Genomic DNA, 13,483 nt, shown 5'->3' with positions numbered 1-13,483 from the left:
CCAAGCGGCATAGCTGCTTACCTATGCTGCAGCTTGTGGCAACGCTGGATCCTGAACCCCCTGAGCGAAGCCAGGGATGAAACCTGCATCGTCATGGACACTATGTCGGGTTCCTAACCCACTAAGCCACAGCAGGAACTCCCCCAATTTGTTAAGTTTCCCAGATGATTCCAATGTTCAGCCATGGCTGCAAACTACTGATGGAAAAATGGGGTTTCCCATCCTCGGCACTGCCAAGAGTTTGGGCAGGATCCTTCTTTGTCATAGGGGACCATCCTGGGCACTGCAGGATGTGGAGCGGCAGCTCTGGCCTCTACCCACTAGGTGCCAGGGGCAATTCCCCATCTGTGACAGCTAAGGAACATCTCCAGATAATGCCAAGTGTCCCTTGATGGTGAGGCAAAATTCACCCACTGGTGGGAAGCACTGGTCCAAACCTACCTGGGACCAGGTATCAAATTGGCCCCATAGGATTCATCACCACGGAGGACCTTAAAGAGGCAGGGTCCATGGGTTTCTGATTCAGCGGGCCTTGGGTGGGGCTGGGGAGCCTGCACTTTGAGCAAGGTCCTGGATGAGTTCTGGAGTTCTCAAATACAACCGAACAACCCCTGGGGACAGCAGCGCATCCATCACGCCTATGGGGTGAGCCCCGAGCAGGCCTTTACTCTCGCCATCCCCGCCTCTACCGACCAGTAGCGAATGACCCCGGGACCGTAACTACACGACCTTGTGAGTATCTGTTTCCGATTCATTCTCTTGATCTTCAGTCCTTTGGGGGACACTCATTTGGTTACCCATTGTTCCTGCAATAGACAAAAAGAGAGGGGCTGAGAAAAATTAAAACCCGAGACAAACAGAAGTGTAACTCCTGCCTGTGAAACTGTGGGTATATTTATCACCAGCCCCAGGTAGATCAATTGCTTATGTTTATTTTGAGGAATAAGAGCAGATTTGGGGCTCATGCAGCCAATGGAATTAAAGGCAAACACAGCCCTGATTTTCCATTGCATTTCATCATTATGAAACGTTTATTCCCTGTAGATAACATTTTCTTCCCTCTTAGCCAGGCGCAGCTGTTAAGGAGATTTTAGAATTTATTCAACTGTCATTAAAATAATACTGACAATTTTTAGTATTCTCTGATCCTCAAACTAAATTAGGTCCCTTGTTAAAAACTCTCACAGCATTGGCACTTTTTTTTTTTTTTTTACATAGTGCTTGGCACCACTTGTAATTATATATTTACTTGCTTGTATTTTCATTCGGTCATTGATTCAACAAATGTGTAGAGAGCACAGACTCTGTACCTTATGTCATGCATAGCACTAGGGTTATAGCTGTGAATTTAAACAGATGAGGCCCCCTGATTTCATTGAGCTGAAATCTGTTGGGTGGACAGAAGATAAATAGACAATAAGTCTACAAATCAGGGCTTTTTTTCGTTGTTGTTGCCATACCTGCAGCATGCACGAATTCCTGGGCCAGGGATCAAAGCTGAGCCACAGCAGTGACAACACCAGATCCCTAACCTGCTAGAGGCCATTTGACAGTTCAAGGCAGCGTGGTGCAGGAGTTATGAGCACAGACTGGGAGCAAGGGGACCTGGGCTTGAACCCTCTCTCTGCCTCTTGAAGCCTCTCTCTGCTGTGTGTCCTTGGATGAGTTAATTAGCCTCTCTGGGCCTTACAGGTCAGCTATAAGGACACAATGAGTTAATGCTTGTACGGTAGTTAGAATGATGTCTGGCTCTTAACAAGCAATATATATGTGTTTGAAACAAAATACATAGGGTTCAATACTATGAATAAAAAGGAAACATGTAACGTGCAAGACGGGGTCATGACAGAAGGCAGGCGGTGGCAGCACTAGGTAGGATGGTTCTGGAAGGAAGCAGCCACTGATCCAGACTTGGAGGGCCTATCAGAATATTTAACTTCTGTCTCCCTTCCCCAATAAATTGTAAGCACCATGAGGGCAGGGACTGTCTGCCTTTTACCTCCTATTCTCAGCACCGTGCCTACATTGATCAGGTGCTAAATTATTACTTATTCGTTGCGTGGAGGGAATAATCGTTAAGAGCAACCCCCTGCCCTGCAGGCACTGAACCAGGCCCTCCCGGCATCATCACTAAACCTCCCAAGCGCTGGTCCTAACAATAAGGATAATAGTTAACCATTGTGCAGCGCGTTCTCATTCCTGGCACTGTTTTCAAAAGCATTTCCTGTACTGGGTGCTTTAGCCCCTCAGCCTGTGCAGGTGTCACCATCACCTCACTGGAGACAGAGGAAGCTGACCCTTGTGGAGGTTACGTTGCTTCCCAAAGGTCAGCCACTTAAGGATGGCAGAGGCACGATTCAAACGCAGGTGGCCTGTGGTCCCAGCCGCTGGAACGTTCTGCATCTCATTACCTCCTCTTGGAAAGGAGGGAACTGAGACTCCCAAAGGCTCCCAGGGCACAATCCAGGAAACGACCGAGTGAGGATTTGACCCAAGTACATCTGGCTCCAGAAGTGGGGCTCTTTTGGCCACTCCCAGCTGCCTTACGACCTAAAAGCTTCTTTTTCGCACACAAACGATTCCAACATAACCTGTCTCTAAAGACCTGGCTGCTGGCTCATTGGCCCTTCTGGCACTGAGAATCACAGCCAGGACTTTGGATTTCTGGCTGAAAGCAGCCATTGCGTCTCCAAGGATCCCCATTGACCTCTGGCTCATGGTATGAGTTTTAATGCCCTGGTAATAGACTTAAGTAATCAGAAATGATGGAGGCCAGAAAAGGGCATCCTTTGAGGGAATTTTATATGTTTACTAACTGCAACGTGTAATAAAGCTGAACGGGGCTAAAACATACAGGACACTAGTTATGTTGCAATATTTACTTTTCTTTTTTGTTGTTGGGGTTGTGGTTGTCGGCTTTTTAGGGCATATGGAAGTTCCCAGGCTAGGGGTCTAATTGGAGCTGCAGCCTACACCACACCCACGGCAACTCGGGATCTGAGCTGCATCTTCGACCTACGCCACAGCTCACGGCAACGCTGGATTCTCCTTAACCCCCTGAGTAAGGCCAGGGGTCAAACCTTCATCCTCACGGATACTAGTCGAGTTCACTACCACTGAGCCACAATGGAAACGCCAATATTTTCTATTTATAAAACCCAAGATATGCATACTAACCACAGGCCATCACTTCCACTGTAAGTGGAATATTATGAATATAATATTGACTGTTCAAGGCCAGAGGCAGCAAAAGACAGCTGTGCAACAAATGCAGCTGGCTGGTGGTGTAGTACGCCCAGGGAGCTAAGAATGGATTTCACATTTGTTAAGTAGTTGGAAAAAAAAAAATCAGAGGAACCACAGATTGTGACGCAAGAAAATGATATGAAATTGAGATTTTAGTATCCAGAAATGAAACTTTGTTGGAGGACTCCACGCTGCTTCATTTATGCATCGTCTACATAGAGCTGCTTTCACGTACTGAGGCAGAGTTGAGTAGCTGCTGCAGAGGCCATATGGCCTGCAAAGCCGAAGCTATTTACTCTGTGTCCCTGTCTGGAAGCTTTATCAGTTCTGGTCAAGATCACCCTAGGCAACATTTACCCCTTTTTTAAACAAGGAAATTGAAGCAGCAGAGAGATTAAGTGTTGCCCAGGCTAAGACTGACCAGGATTTGAACCCACCGTATATAAAAATAATGCCAACCACAACTCCAGCAACCATAGTAATGATAAAATAGTAACAATAATATAAAAGGACCGATGTTCTGAGGGCCTACTGTGTGTAGAGAAAGTGTTCTAAGAGCTTTACTGGCTCTAAGTGAATTTACTCCTAACGGCAAGTCAACAAGGCAGTGGTATCATCATTCCAGTTTACAGATGAGAAAACTGAGATGTGTAGGTTAAATGCCTTGACCAAGGCCACTTGCAAAAATGTGTACATGCTGTATGTACCATGTCTCCATCTAAATCCAGCTTTTTTTCCAAATTAGAAATTATTTACTAATAGGTTTACACACTTTGAAAGCACCTATTTCTCAATTTAAATTGAGTCTAATTTGGAGGCGACTTTCAAATAAAAATATTTGAGGTTATGAAAAACCTTTGGGCTAGCAGTGCCAGGCCTGCCAGCAGGAGCGAAAGTTTTTTACCCCCCAGAGTTTGGGCTTCATTATCCTGATCATTGCACTTTCAAGTAGCCTCCTGACAAGTTCAAGCCCAAATGGACTGAAAGAAGGAAAATCCATTTTGCATGTCTTTTGCAGGAACAACCTGGATTCAGGCAACATTGCTTTCCTCCTTGCGGTTACAACGTGGGTGTAGCCGGATTTCCAGGAGACAAAAACGAATGGTTACTGCCACCTATCGGTCAACATCCGTATCGACAGAAATGAACGTGTGCCGCCTACAGGGCGGGGTCAGAATCCCCGGGGAGGTAGAAGGAACCTAGGTTTAGCTATTAAACGGCCCTTTAAATGTTGGCAAGAGAGTGGCAGGTCCTCTAATGCCCCAAAGACAGTACAGCTAATAAGACAGTCGTGGGGATCATATCTGACTGGTATGGAGAGCTTGCCGTGTGTCAGCCCAGTGCTGAGACTTCTAGGAGGACAGCAGGGTAGCAGGTAGGAGAAAAATGTGGGCATCCCCTCTCGGCCACATACTGAATGAGCGACCCAGGGCAACTTACTGGGCCTCTGTTTCCTCTGTAAAGTGGGGATAAGTAAGAACACAGACTGCAGAGGTCGTTGGGGAATTAAAGGTGTTCATACAGGGAAGGTGCCCTGAACAGGTCCTGGCACACGATGGGTGTACCCCGAAGGTGACATCCATGATTAGAAGTATCAGCAGGATCGTCACTGATATTTTCACATCGCTTTCCCCAAACTTGTCTGATACAATCAATTAAAGGCCTTGCCCATGAGTCCCATGATTTTCTCACCAAAAAAGTCAGGTGCAGGTCTGGGACCTGCATTTTTAGCAAATGCACAGAGGTGAGTGTCACGATCAGGCACGTGGGGACGCCGTGACCAGGAGCATCTGTGCAGCTCGTCCTAGAAAGACCAGGAATGAGGGTGTCCTGGGAGGCGGGGCTTCCCCGTTAAGGCTAGGAAAAATCCTGAGCAAACCCGTGAGCTCATCACTCTAGCAGCCGGGTCAGGGACTCTGGGAGGCAAGGACTCTTTTCTCTTTCTTTTTAGGGCCACACCTGCAGCATATGGAGGTTCCCAGGCTAGGGGTCGAATCAGAGCTGCAGCTACCGGCCTACACCAGAGGCACAGCAACGCAGGATCCAAGCCACATCTGGGACCTAGGCCGAAGCCCCTGGCAACGCTGCACCCTTAACCCCCTGAGCAAAGTCAGGGATCAAACCCACATCCTGATGGATACTAGTCGGGTTCTTAACCCGCTGAGCCACAACGGGAACTTCACCAAGGACTTTTTTTATCCCCATGTAGCAGGTGGCAAAACTGAGGCTCTGGGGGGTCCAGATGATAATTTCTGTCTGTGATGAAGTTTTCGTTAATCTCCAACAAAGGAGAAACATAAATCAGATGCCAAGTCTTTCCATCAAGAAAAACCTATTTGTTGAAAGAGCTAGGTTTTATTTTGGAAACAAACAAACAAACAAACAAAAAACCACAAAGTTTCAAGGTGATGTCAAAATGCCCTTTCTTTCCTGAACCGATGGTGTTAGTTGTTTTGCTTCTATGACCTTATCAGACATGCATCACAAGCCTCCATATGGCAGAGGGGTTTGTTTTCGAAATTGGACTCAAATTTGAAGGCTTTGCATCTGAGGACACAGGGCGAGTCTTTGGCTGGCGTCATTCAGGTGAGAAAATCCCTTTACTTCTTTCTCCACTTCCCAGCTGTGTCCTTGAGGCCAGTCCTCACACTGGGTGACACAGGAGAATGAGGATGGAGATTTAAATCCCCAGGCCAGGCCCCAGCCAGCCCGATTCCATCAGACTCTCCGGAATGGGGCCCGGGCCTGGGAATAGTTTCAACTCAAGGGGATTCCCGTGACCGCTGAGGGTGACAGGTGCCGTGTGGGTTATTTGGGGCCAGGACTCTCCCGGCTGCTGGCCACCCCGACACACAGAACCAGGCACAGAACCAGGCCGGGATTCTCAGATGGAGGGAGGGCCTTGACCTTCAAGGTCCACAAATCCCCGTCCCCTGGGAACCTGAAAGCATTCACAACCCTTCGAGCTCTCCTTTCTGAGCCCTCTGTTTTATCAGCCTGCACATCAAGAGATACCTCCAGGGCCTCAGACTTTCCTCTCCAGGGAGTGGGGTGCAGGCCTTGCTCCCCACACAGCCTCCCCTTGCTGATTGGCTGTTGAGAAGTGAGGGGCCCTGCCTCTGGGGGGGAGGGGAAGAGCAGCCTCATGGGGAGCAATCACTCCCCTCCGATTCAGGGCACCCCCCCCTTTCTCCCCCCAGAAAGAGCTCTGGAGTGAGACATGCCTCTTCAAAGCCCATGGTTGTGAGCCTTCGGGGCAAAATGTACTTTTCTCGTGGAAAATGACAGTATTGTAATGACAAAGGTACCCAACATGTTTTGAGTGTTTTGCAGGAGCCGCGCGTTTTGATGTCTGTGTATTGATTTGCCCTGGCCCTCCAACCATCTGGGTTAGATATTCTTCTTTCCTCGATTTTCTTTTTTTCCTTTCCAACTGAATAAAAGATTCTTTAAATTCTTTTTTTATTTTTTTATTTTTTTGACCGCAGCACGAGGAAGTTCCAAGGCCAGGGATCAAACCTGCACTGTAGCAGCAACCCGAGCCACAGTAGTGACAACACTGGGTCTTCAACCTGCTGTGCCACAAGAGCACTCCTTTGGAGGCCTGTCTGATGGTCATGACTCAAGACGGAAGGCTGCTACTGACATCCAGGGGGCAGGGGGCAGGGGCCAGGGGGCAGAGACCAGAGATGCTGCTAAACTTCCCACAATGCTCGGGACAGCCCCACAGCAAAGGATGATCTGGCTCCAGTGTCATTTGTGTGGAGGTCCAGGGACTCTGCTCTGAGGGTTGGACTTAGTGGTTTAGTGTTTTTTTGTTGGTTTGTTGGTTTGTTTGTGTTTAATGCTTATGGCCACTATTGCCCCATTTCTGAAGAGCTGGTGGAGAACTAGTCCATAGGGTGACAGAGTAAACCCTCCCTCCTGGGTTCAGGTCCAGCCGTGTGCAGGAACTGCAGCTCCTGGTCTGTGGAGGTTGAGGTGGCAAAAGGACCGTAAGAGATCCAGCCTCACCAGGCTCCCAGGAATGTGAAAAGAAGGCAGTTCACGCGGTGTTTAGCTCAGCGCTGGTGCTCAGCAGTTGAGGAATGAGGATTAGCCATGATGATAAGCAGTAAATTAAATGGACCACGGCTTAAAAATAATACTGGAAGGTTCTACAATGCTATCTCTATGCTGGGCATTTCTCTAAATGCTTTCCTGTCTGAACTCATTGCATCCTCCTGAGACCCTCACAGGGGCAGGTGTTCTTAGGATCCCCACTGTACAGATGCAGAACCTGAGCCCAGGGACTCTACATTCCTTGCCTAAGATCATGCTATGGACTGAATTATGTTGTCTCCCTCCAAGTTCATATGTCAAAACTCTAACCCAATGTGACTCTATTTGGAGATAGAAGAGAGGAAGTTATAAGGGTGGGGCCCTAATCCTGTAGGATTAACATCCTTATAAGAGGAGACACCCAAGAGCTTTCTCTCTCTCTCTCTCTCTACCAGGTGAGGACATAGTAAGAGGGCTGAGGCATGAGGACTGCCAGCCAGAAGGAGAACTTTCACCACAAATGGAACTGGCTAGGATCTTGATCTTAGACCTCCTGGCCTCCCGAATTGTGAGAAAACAAATATCCATTGTTTAAGCCACCCAGTCGATGGCATTTTTGTTATGCAGCCTGAGCTGACTAATACAGATCATCTGCTAGTAAGTGGGAGACTTAACCCTCAGCAACCTTGTTCCAGAGTTCAAACGCTTCACTTCTTACTGTCTAACTTTTATTGTAGCCTCTGCCCAACAAGTTATGCTATATTTTATGTCATGTAGTAAAACCTAAAATATGAAACATTTTTTGGATGTTTGTTTTTACAATTAAAAAATAGAAATGAAAATCCTAACTAGTCAAGGAACGTAGCCAGAGCTAAGTGAGTAATAAAGACTTGAAAACTCATCAATAATCTTTGGAAAGATTCAGCCCAAAGGCTTAGCAGTTAATCACAGGAGAAAATGCTAGTTCTTACTACTACTTTTTACTTCTCTTGTTAATGTGATTCATGAGCTCTGTGTTCTGATCTATGAGACAACTGGTCATTCTGGAAGTTTCCCTCAAAACCCTCCTCATTTATCCCAGTGATGGGTGTTCATAGGGCCTCATTTAATTAATCCATTAATTCAAGATTTTTATTGAATAAATTTGAGGTGTCATGTGTCAGTTTAAGGTGTAGCATGTGTTACTTGGACACAAGTATATATTGTAATATGATTGTCAGTATAATGATATTTGTCACATTATGCAATTACAGTGCGATATTACTGTCATTTTCATTATAGTGTGCACTAGATCTCGATGGCTTATTTACTACTCATTCCAAGTCTAGATCCTTACGCACCTTCACGCTCATCCCCTTCCACCCCTCCTACTGCCACCACCACCATCAGTTACAGTTTAACAGTATGCTCTCCTCCTAGGAATAGATCAAACACCAAATATGGTACGAGCTGCCCTGGAGAAAGAGCATTTCAGCAGCTGCTTTGCCAGCCGGCAGTTAAATGCCTGTCAAATGGGAGGAGGAGGTCCTCGAAGGGTGGAATGGTGACAGAATTAGTCACCAGGTACACAGAAACACCTTTGATCAATGCAGTGGAATGTGGGCACACCGTGGCTCCTCTCACCACCTGATGAGGGTGGTGCCGACATGGCCGGGCTGCCACGCCCAGCAGAACAGGCCCTCTGCTGCCCAGCTCCAAAGCTAAGGTCAATGAGTAAAGAGAACAGACCTGCCGGGCAAGGTGCTAGGGTCCTGCACCTCCCCGTGGCCCCCAGCACCATGCTGGCATTGGGGCTGCCATGTGCAGGGGTACAGGCTGCCTCCTGCACAAGGGGCAGGTGAGGACTGAGATCCATCCCTCTCTGCGCTCCCCAAGCCCTGGGCCCTGGGCCCTGATATGGGCCTGATTGGGCCAAGGGCAGAGGGGCTTCTTTATCAAAGTCGCGTTGAGTGTTTCAGGAACGCATAGTGGCTGGTGGATTGCTCGATTGTATTTGCATCCACTTATGCGCCGCTGTTCCTAGAAGGTCAGCGCTCAGTACCTTATTCTGAGTGTTGCACCGAACCTTTAAGCTCATCAGGAGAGCAGGTGACCTTAACTGCAGCCTGACTCGGAGCCGGCCTGGCAGGAGAGGCGTCCATGCAGAAGTCAAAGGAGCCCCCTCTCAAGGTTGGGCAGGTGCAAATGGGCACCTCGGAGTGAGCGCCTCCCTGCATGACCCCAAGGTGCTGACTCGCTTCACCCTAGTCCTGGCCCTGGGACCAGAGCTTTACGTGCACTGTCTCCACTTCCTCTTAGAGCAGCCCATTATTCCCCCACTACACCGATAAAGAAACTGAGGCTCGGAGATGCAAGCCCCTCACCCTTAGAACGTCAGCTCCCTGAGGTTCAGGCACCCTGGCTCATCCTGTTGCACAGAGGGAGCCCTCAGTTCCCATTTGGTGATTGAGGGGGTAAAGGAGCGTAAAGAAACTCTGACCGGAAAGAAAGCTCTGGAGAGGCAGAGCCAAGGATGAACCTGGTTCCATCTGACTCGGGCTCTCAACTTCTTAACTGCGTCCCAGCCCAGCTCTGGGCAGCAAGAGCTGACGGTGCCACCCTCCAGCAGGGGTGAGCCTGCAGCACGGGGGAGCCTGTGTGGAGCGGTGGCGGCGACCCTCCGAGGCCTTTTCCCACCCTCTGCCCGTGCATCCTCTGTCATCCGAAACCAGCCAGGATGGGCTCTTTCAGACCCGTTTCTCTCTGGAAACACATGTCTTTTGCCAACAAGATAATCCTTCCCAAGTCTCAAAATCCTTTGGGGGGAAAAAATCCACCGTGATTTGGGATTCCTTAAATTGAAAATTCTAATAGCACGCCCCGCTCTGGGCTTTTATTTATGAAGAGAGCACGGATCTATAACCCCAGGTCATAGTGGGTGCACGATGAGGGTGGGGCTAGGTGCCCCCCCTCCAATGGTGCAAAATTTAAGGGGGCGCCCAAGCACTCAGCCAGCAAGATTAATAGTATTTTTTAACACAATATTTACGAAACCCAAAATTAATGCTGCGTCTCATCCTGTCTTTAATGAACATGTTATTTTGTTCATCATGGGTGTTTTGGCATTCATTTTAGAATTTTAAAATATTGCTTCAAATTTTCATTTATCTCAGTGACTGGGATCTTTGGTGTCTCTTAAATTCTGCGCCCGGGGCGAGGCCTCACTCTTCTCACTGGAGTCCTGGCCCTGACTGGATCCCAGCTTCACAGCTTCCCTTCTGAGATCTAGAAGGAGTTCCCACCTCCTCCCCCTCCCCCGGCCTCCTGTTCCCAATTATCACATGGAGACGGGGACCACAACAAAAATAACAGCTAATATTTATTAAGTGCATGGGTGTTCTCATGCATTAGTCTGCTTAGCCCTTGTGGATGTCACTTGGCTCTTGCTACCATGATTGTGCCCATTGTACAGATAAGGAAACTTAAGCCCAGAGGGTGAGGTCACCTGCTCCAGGACAGCCAGCCAGCCAGGGGTGGGGCCCAGACTGGCATCTAGGAGTCCGTGGGGCTTCAAACCACTCACCCTCCCATCACCACGACTCTTCAAGGCAGAAGACAGAGTTTCCAAGGACCGTGCAAATTTCTGGAGTCCTGCAGGTGGACTACCTCAAGGGGTGTGCTCTTGGAGGTGAAATAGGACAATTTATGGAAAGAGCCAGATTCTCGAAGGGTGCTGGAGGAAGCTTTCTCCTTGTCTGCCTCACTTCCCTAGCCCGTGCCCCTCAGTGGAGACTCAAAGTTGGCTTCACTGTGGGAGCCACCTCTCCATCCGCCGGCTCCCCCGTGTTTGACACCTGAGTGGTTCTGTGCAAACAGGAGCTCTTTCTGTTGCTCTGTATTGGACACAGCCCACATTGCCACAGAATCCTTGCACAACTCTTTTATGTAATGCTATCTTTGGATCCACTTCACCAATGGCGAAACTGAGGCTTTCACATACCCAACACTCCTCGGGGATCACAGAGCCGGGGGTCCGACCCCTGGGGTCCCACTCAACCCCCTCTGATCGCCAGCTCAACTCCTGCACGTCACTGCTCACCACAGACAACAAACCCTCCAGCCACGCTTCAAGGATCTGCAAGCAGTTACCTGCTGAGCCCCTGGTGGGAGTGTCTTCAGTCCCCTGGTGTCACCTGGAGCTGCTTCTGCTCAGAGTGCCGTGTCTCCAGCTGGTGCTGCCCAGTGCCCAGCTGCCAACTGAGCTGGGCAGGCTGCCCTGTGCTTCCTCACCCGGAGCCTACTGGCTGAATACACAGAGCCGGGCAAACACAAGTCTGGGTGGGGCTTTCCTCTCCCCTGACCGCCCTCTAGAAGCAGGTTCTCTTCCTGGATTCGAGGCTGTCCTTCCCTCACTAATAAAAACCAGGGACTCGATTTCTCCTGTGCCCAACGCCTCCCTGGCACCACCAGTATCCTGTTTGGTGGCCTTCACCCACCATAGCTCGCTAATTCCCTTCCCCAGTAACCACAGGTCACGGGCAGAGCAGGGCAAACACGTTCTATGAGGTTTTTGCAGTTCTGTCTGCCTTTCACCTTCATTTTTTTCTGGAACACCACCTCCTCCACCACCCAAGTGGGAGGAAAAAGCGTCTCAGCCACAGCACCGCCCCCAGTCATGTAACCATTACTCCCAAAGGGCTTTGGATGCTGGAAAGCAGGTAACCTGAGGGTGGCTTATTGCTCTGGAGACAACATAGCAATGGAAATGGCGTGCTTTTCTCTGCAGGCTAGAACTTCAAGGCAGGCTATTTAATTTATTTAATCCCAGCAAGGATGTTTACTAAGGTTTAGAAAGACATATGAGGGAGCGTAAAAAGGATATTAAAATAAGAGTGAGTACAGCAAATGGGACCAGGACCCCAAATAAATGTGCAGGTTGATTTACAGGCTTGCTATGAAGCCTTCATAGATGTGGCTTTGAGCTTCCTAACAGCCAGTGCAAAAAGGGAAACATGATAAGTTATATTATTCAGTGTTCTTGAGAAAACATTCAGGAGAAAGACAAACCAGTCATCACTGTGGCTTTATGTGTGAATATGTGCATCCAAGCACCCCTGATGAACACTTGCTGAGTGCCAGGCTGTCGGTAGGCCTGCGTTTAGAACAGGGAGGCAAAGAGGCCCTGTCTCTACCCTGCCTGGGCTCCTTATAATTAAACACAGAGTCCTACAAATAAATAGAGTCAGAGTATGGTCCTCATGAAACAAAAGCCGAGGCTGCGAAGAGAGAGGAACAGGGAGAGCTGGAAAAGGGCCCTTTCAGAAAGCCACGCTTAAGGGACAAAAATACTATTTCAATAAATATTGAAGTCACAATTGGACGCATCATAATTAGGTCTATAACCTTCAGTCCAGCTCAGGGCTGTACCTTAAAATCTGGAATGCAATAAACTCAATTGCCAAGCAGCTGTCAGGCGCACACACCAGGCCAACACAAGCACACAGAGGCAGGCTGGCCTGGAGGGTCAAGGGCTTAGGTTCCCTGACTGTGTTCAGATCGTGACTCTGACCAGCTGTCCGATGGGGGCCAGCAGCTTTCCTTCCCTCCATCCCTGATGCCCCTCTTGGTCGTGAGTGCCTTTGCGTTTACTCTGGGCTCACCTGTGTATCCTGGGGTCCTAGCATCCTGCGGAAGGGGGTGGCCAGCTCCCTGCCGTCCAGTAGGTCCTCCGCAGGCACTGCCGGATGGGACCAGTTCACTCGTCAATATCTGTGACAGTAAGTACCCCATGGATGGCGTTTTACTCTCTGTAGAGCGTTTGGCATCCATTCATCTCAGTGAGGTCCACACTGCAATGAGGAGTTTTGCACCCATTTTACAGAAGTGGTGTATTAGGTTTAGGGCTCCGGGAGGGACATAAGGGAACATCATTCAGCCAAGGCACTTGGTAGCATGCCCGGGGTGTCACAGACCCTTCTCAAGTGTCACCTGAATAGTGGCAGCATAGGCAGGGCTGGCTGTGATTTGTAGGACCAGTGCAAGAGGAAAATGCGATTACAGCTCACTCGTGATATTATACATTCTGTGGGTTTGGACAAATGTACAATGACATGTATCTGCCACCGTAGTTTCTAGAATAACATCACTGTCCTAAAGATCTTTTGTCCTCTGCCTAGTCAGCCTTCCTTCCCCCCTCATCCCTAGGAACCATCAATCT

At 48.9% G+C, this 13,483-nt stretch overlaps 1 protein-coding gene across 5 annotated transcripts in view; it reads right to left on the bottom strand.

Annotated features, from left to right (window-relative positions):
- The window catches only part of BCAS1 (brain enriched myelin associated protein 1), a 117,103-nt gene extending 105,504 nt beyond the window's left edge, over window positions 1-11,599 (bottom strand). For 2 of the 5 annotated variants that reach the window (XM_047770828.1, XM_047770829.1), the window contains exons 1-2: window positions 11,416-11,598; window positions 730-806 (exon numbers count right to left, since the gene is read on the bottom strand). In XM_047770828.1, coding sequence (XP_047626784.1) covers window positions 730-801 — 72 coding nt within the window. In that variant the 5' untranslated portion in view covers window positions 802-806; window positions 11,416-11,598. Of the gene's footprint in view, window positions 1-729; window positions 807-11,415 lie in introns of all 5 variants that reach the window. The other 3 variants (XM_047770830.1, XM_047770827.1, XM_047770826.1) reach the window with 3 other exon arrangements.
- Between the last annotated feature and the right edge of the window lie 1,884 nt (window positions 11,600-13,483).

This window comes from Phacochoerus africanus, chromosome 3, assembly GCF_016906955.1.
Source record: "Phacochoerus africanus isolate WHEZ1 chromosome 3, ROS_Pafr_v1, whole genome shotgun sequence".
Lineage (NCBI taxonomy): Eukaryota > Metazoa > Chordata > Mammalia > Artiodactyla > Suidae > Phacochoerus > Phacochoerus africanus.
This window is presented reverse-complemented; position numbering and strand designations above follow the sequence as displayed.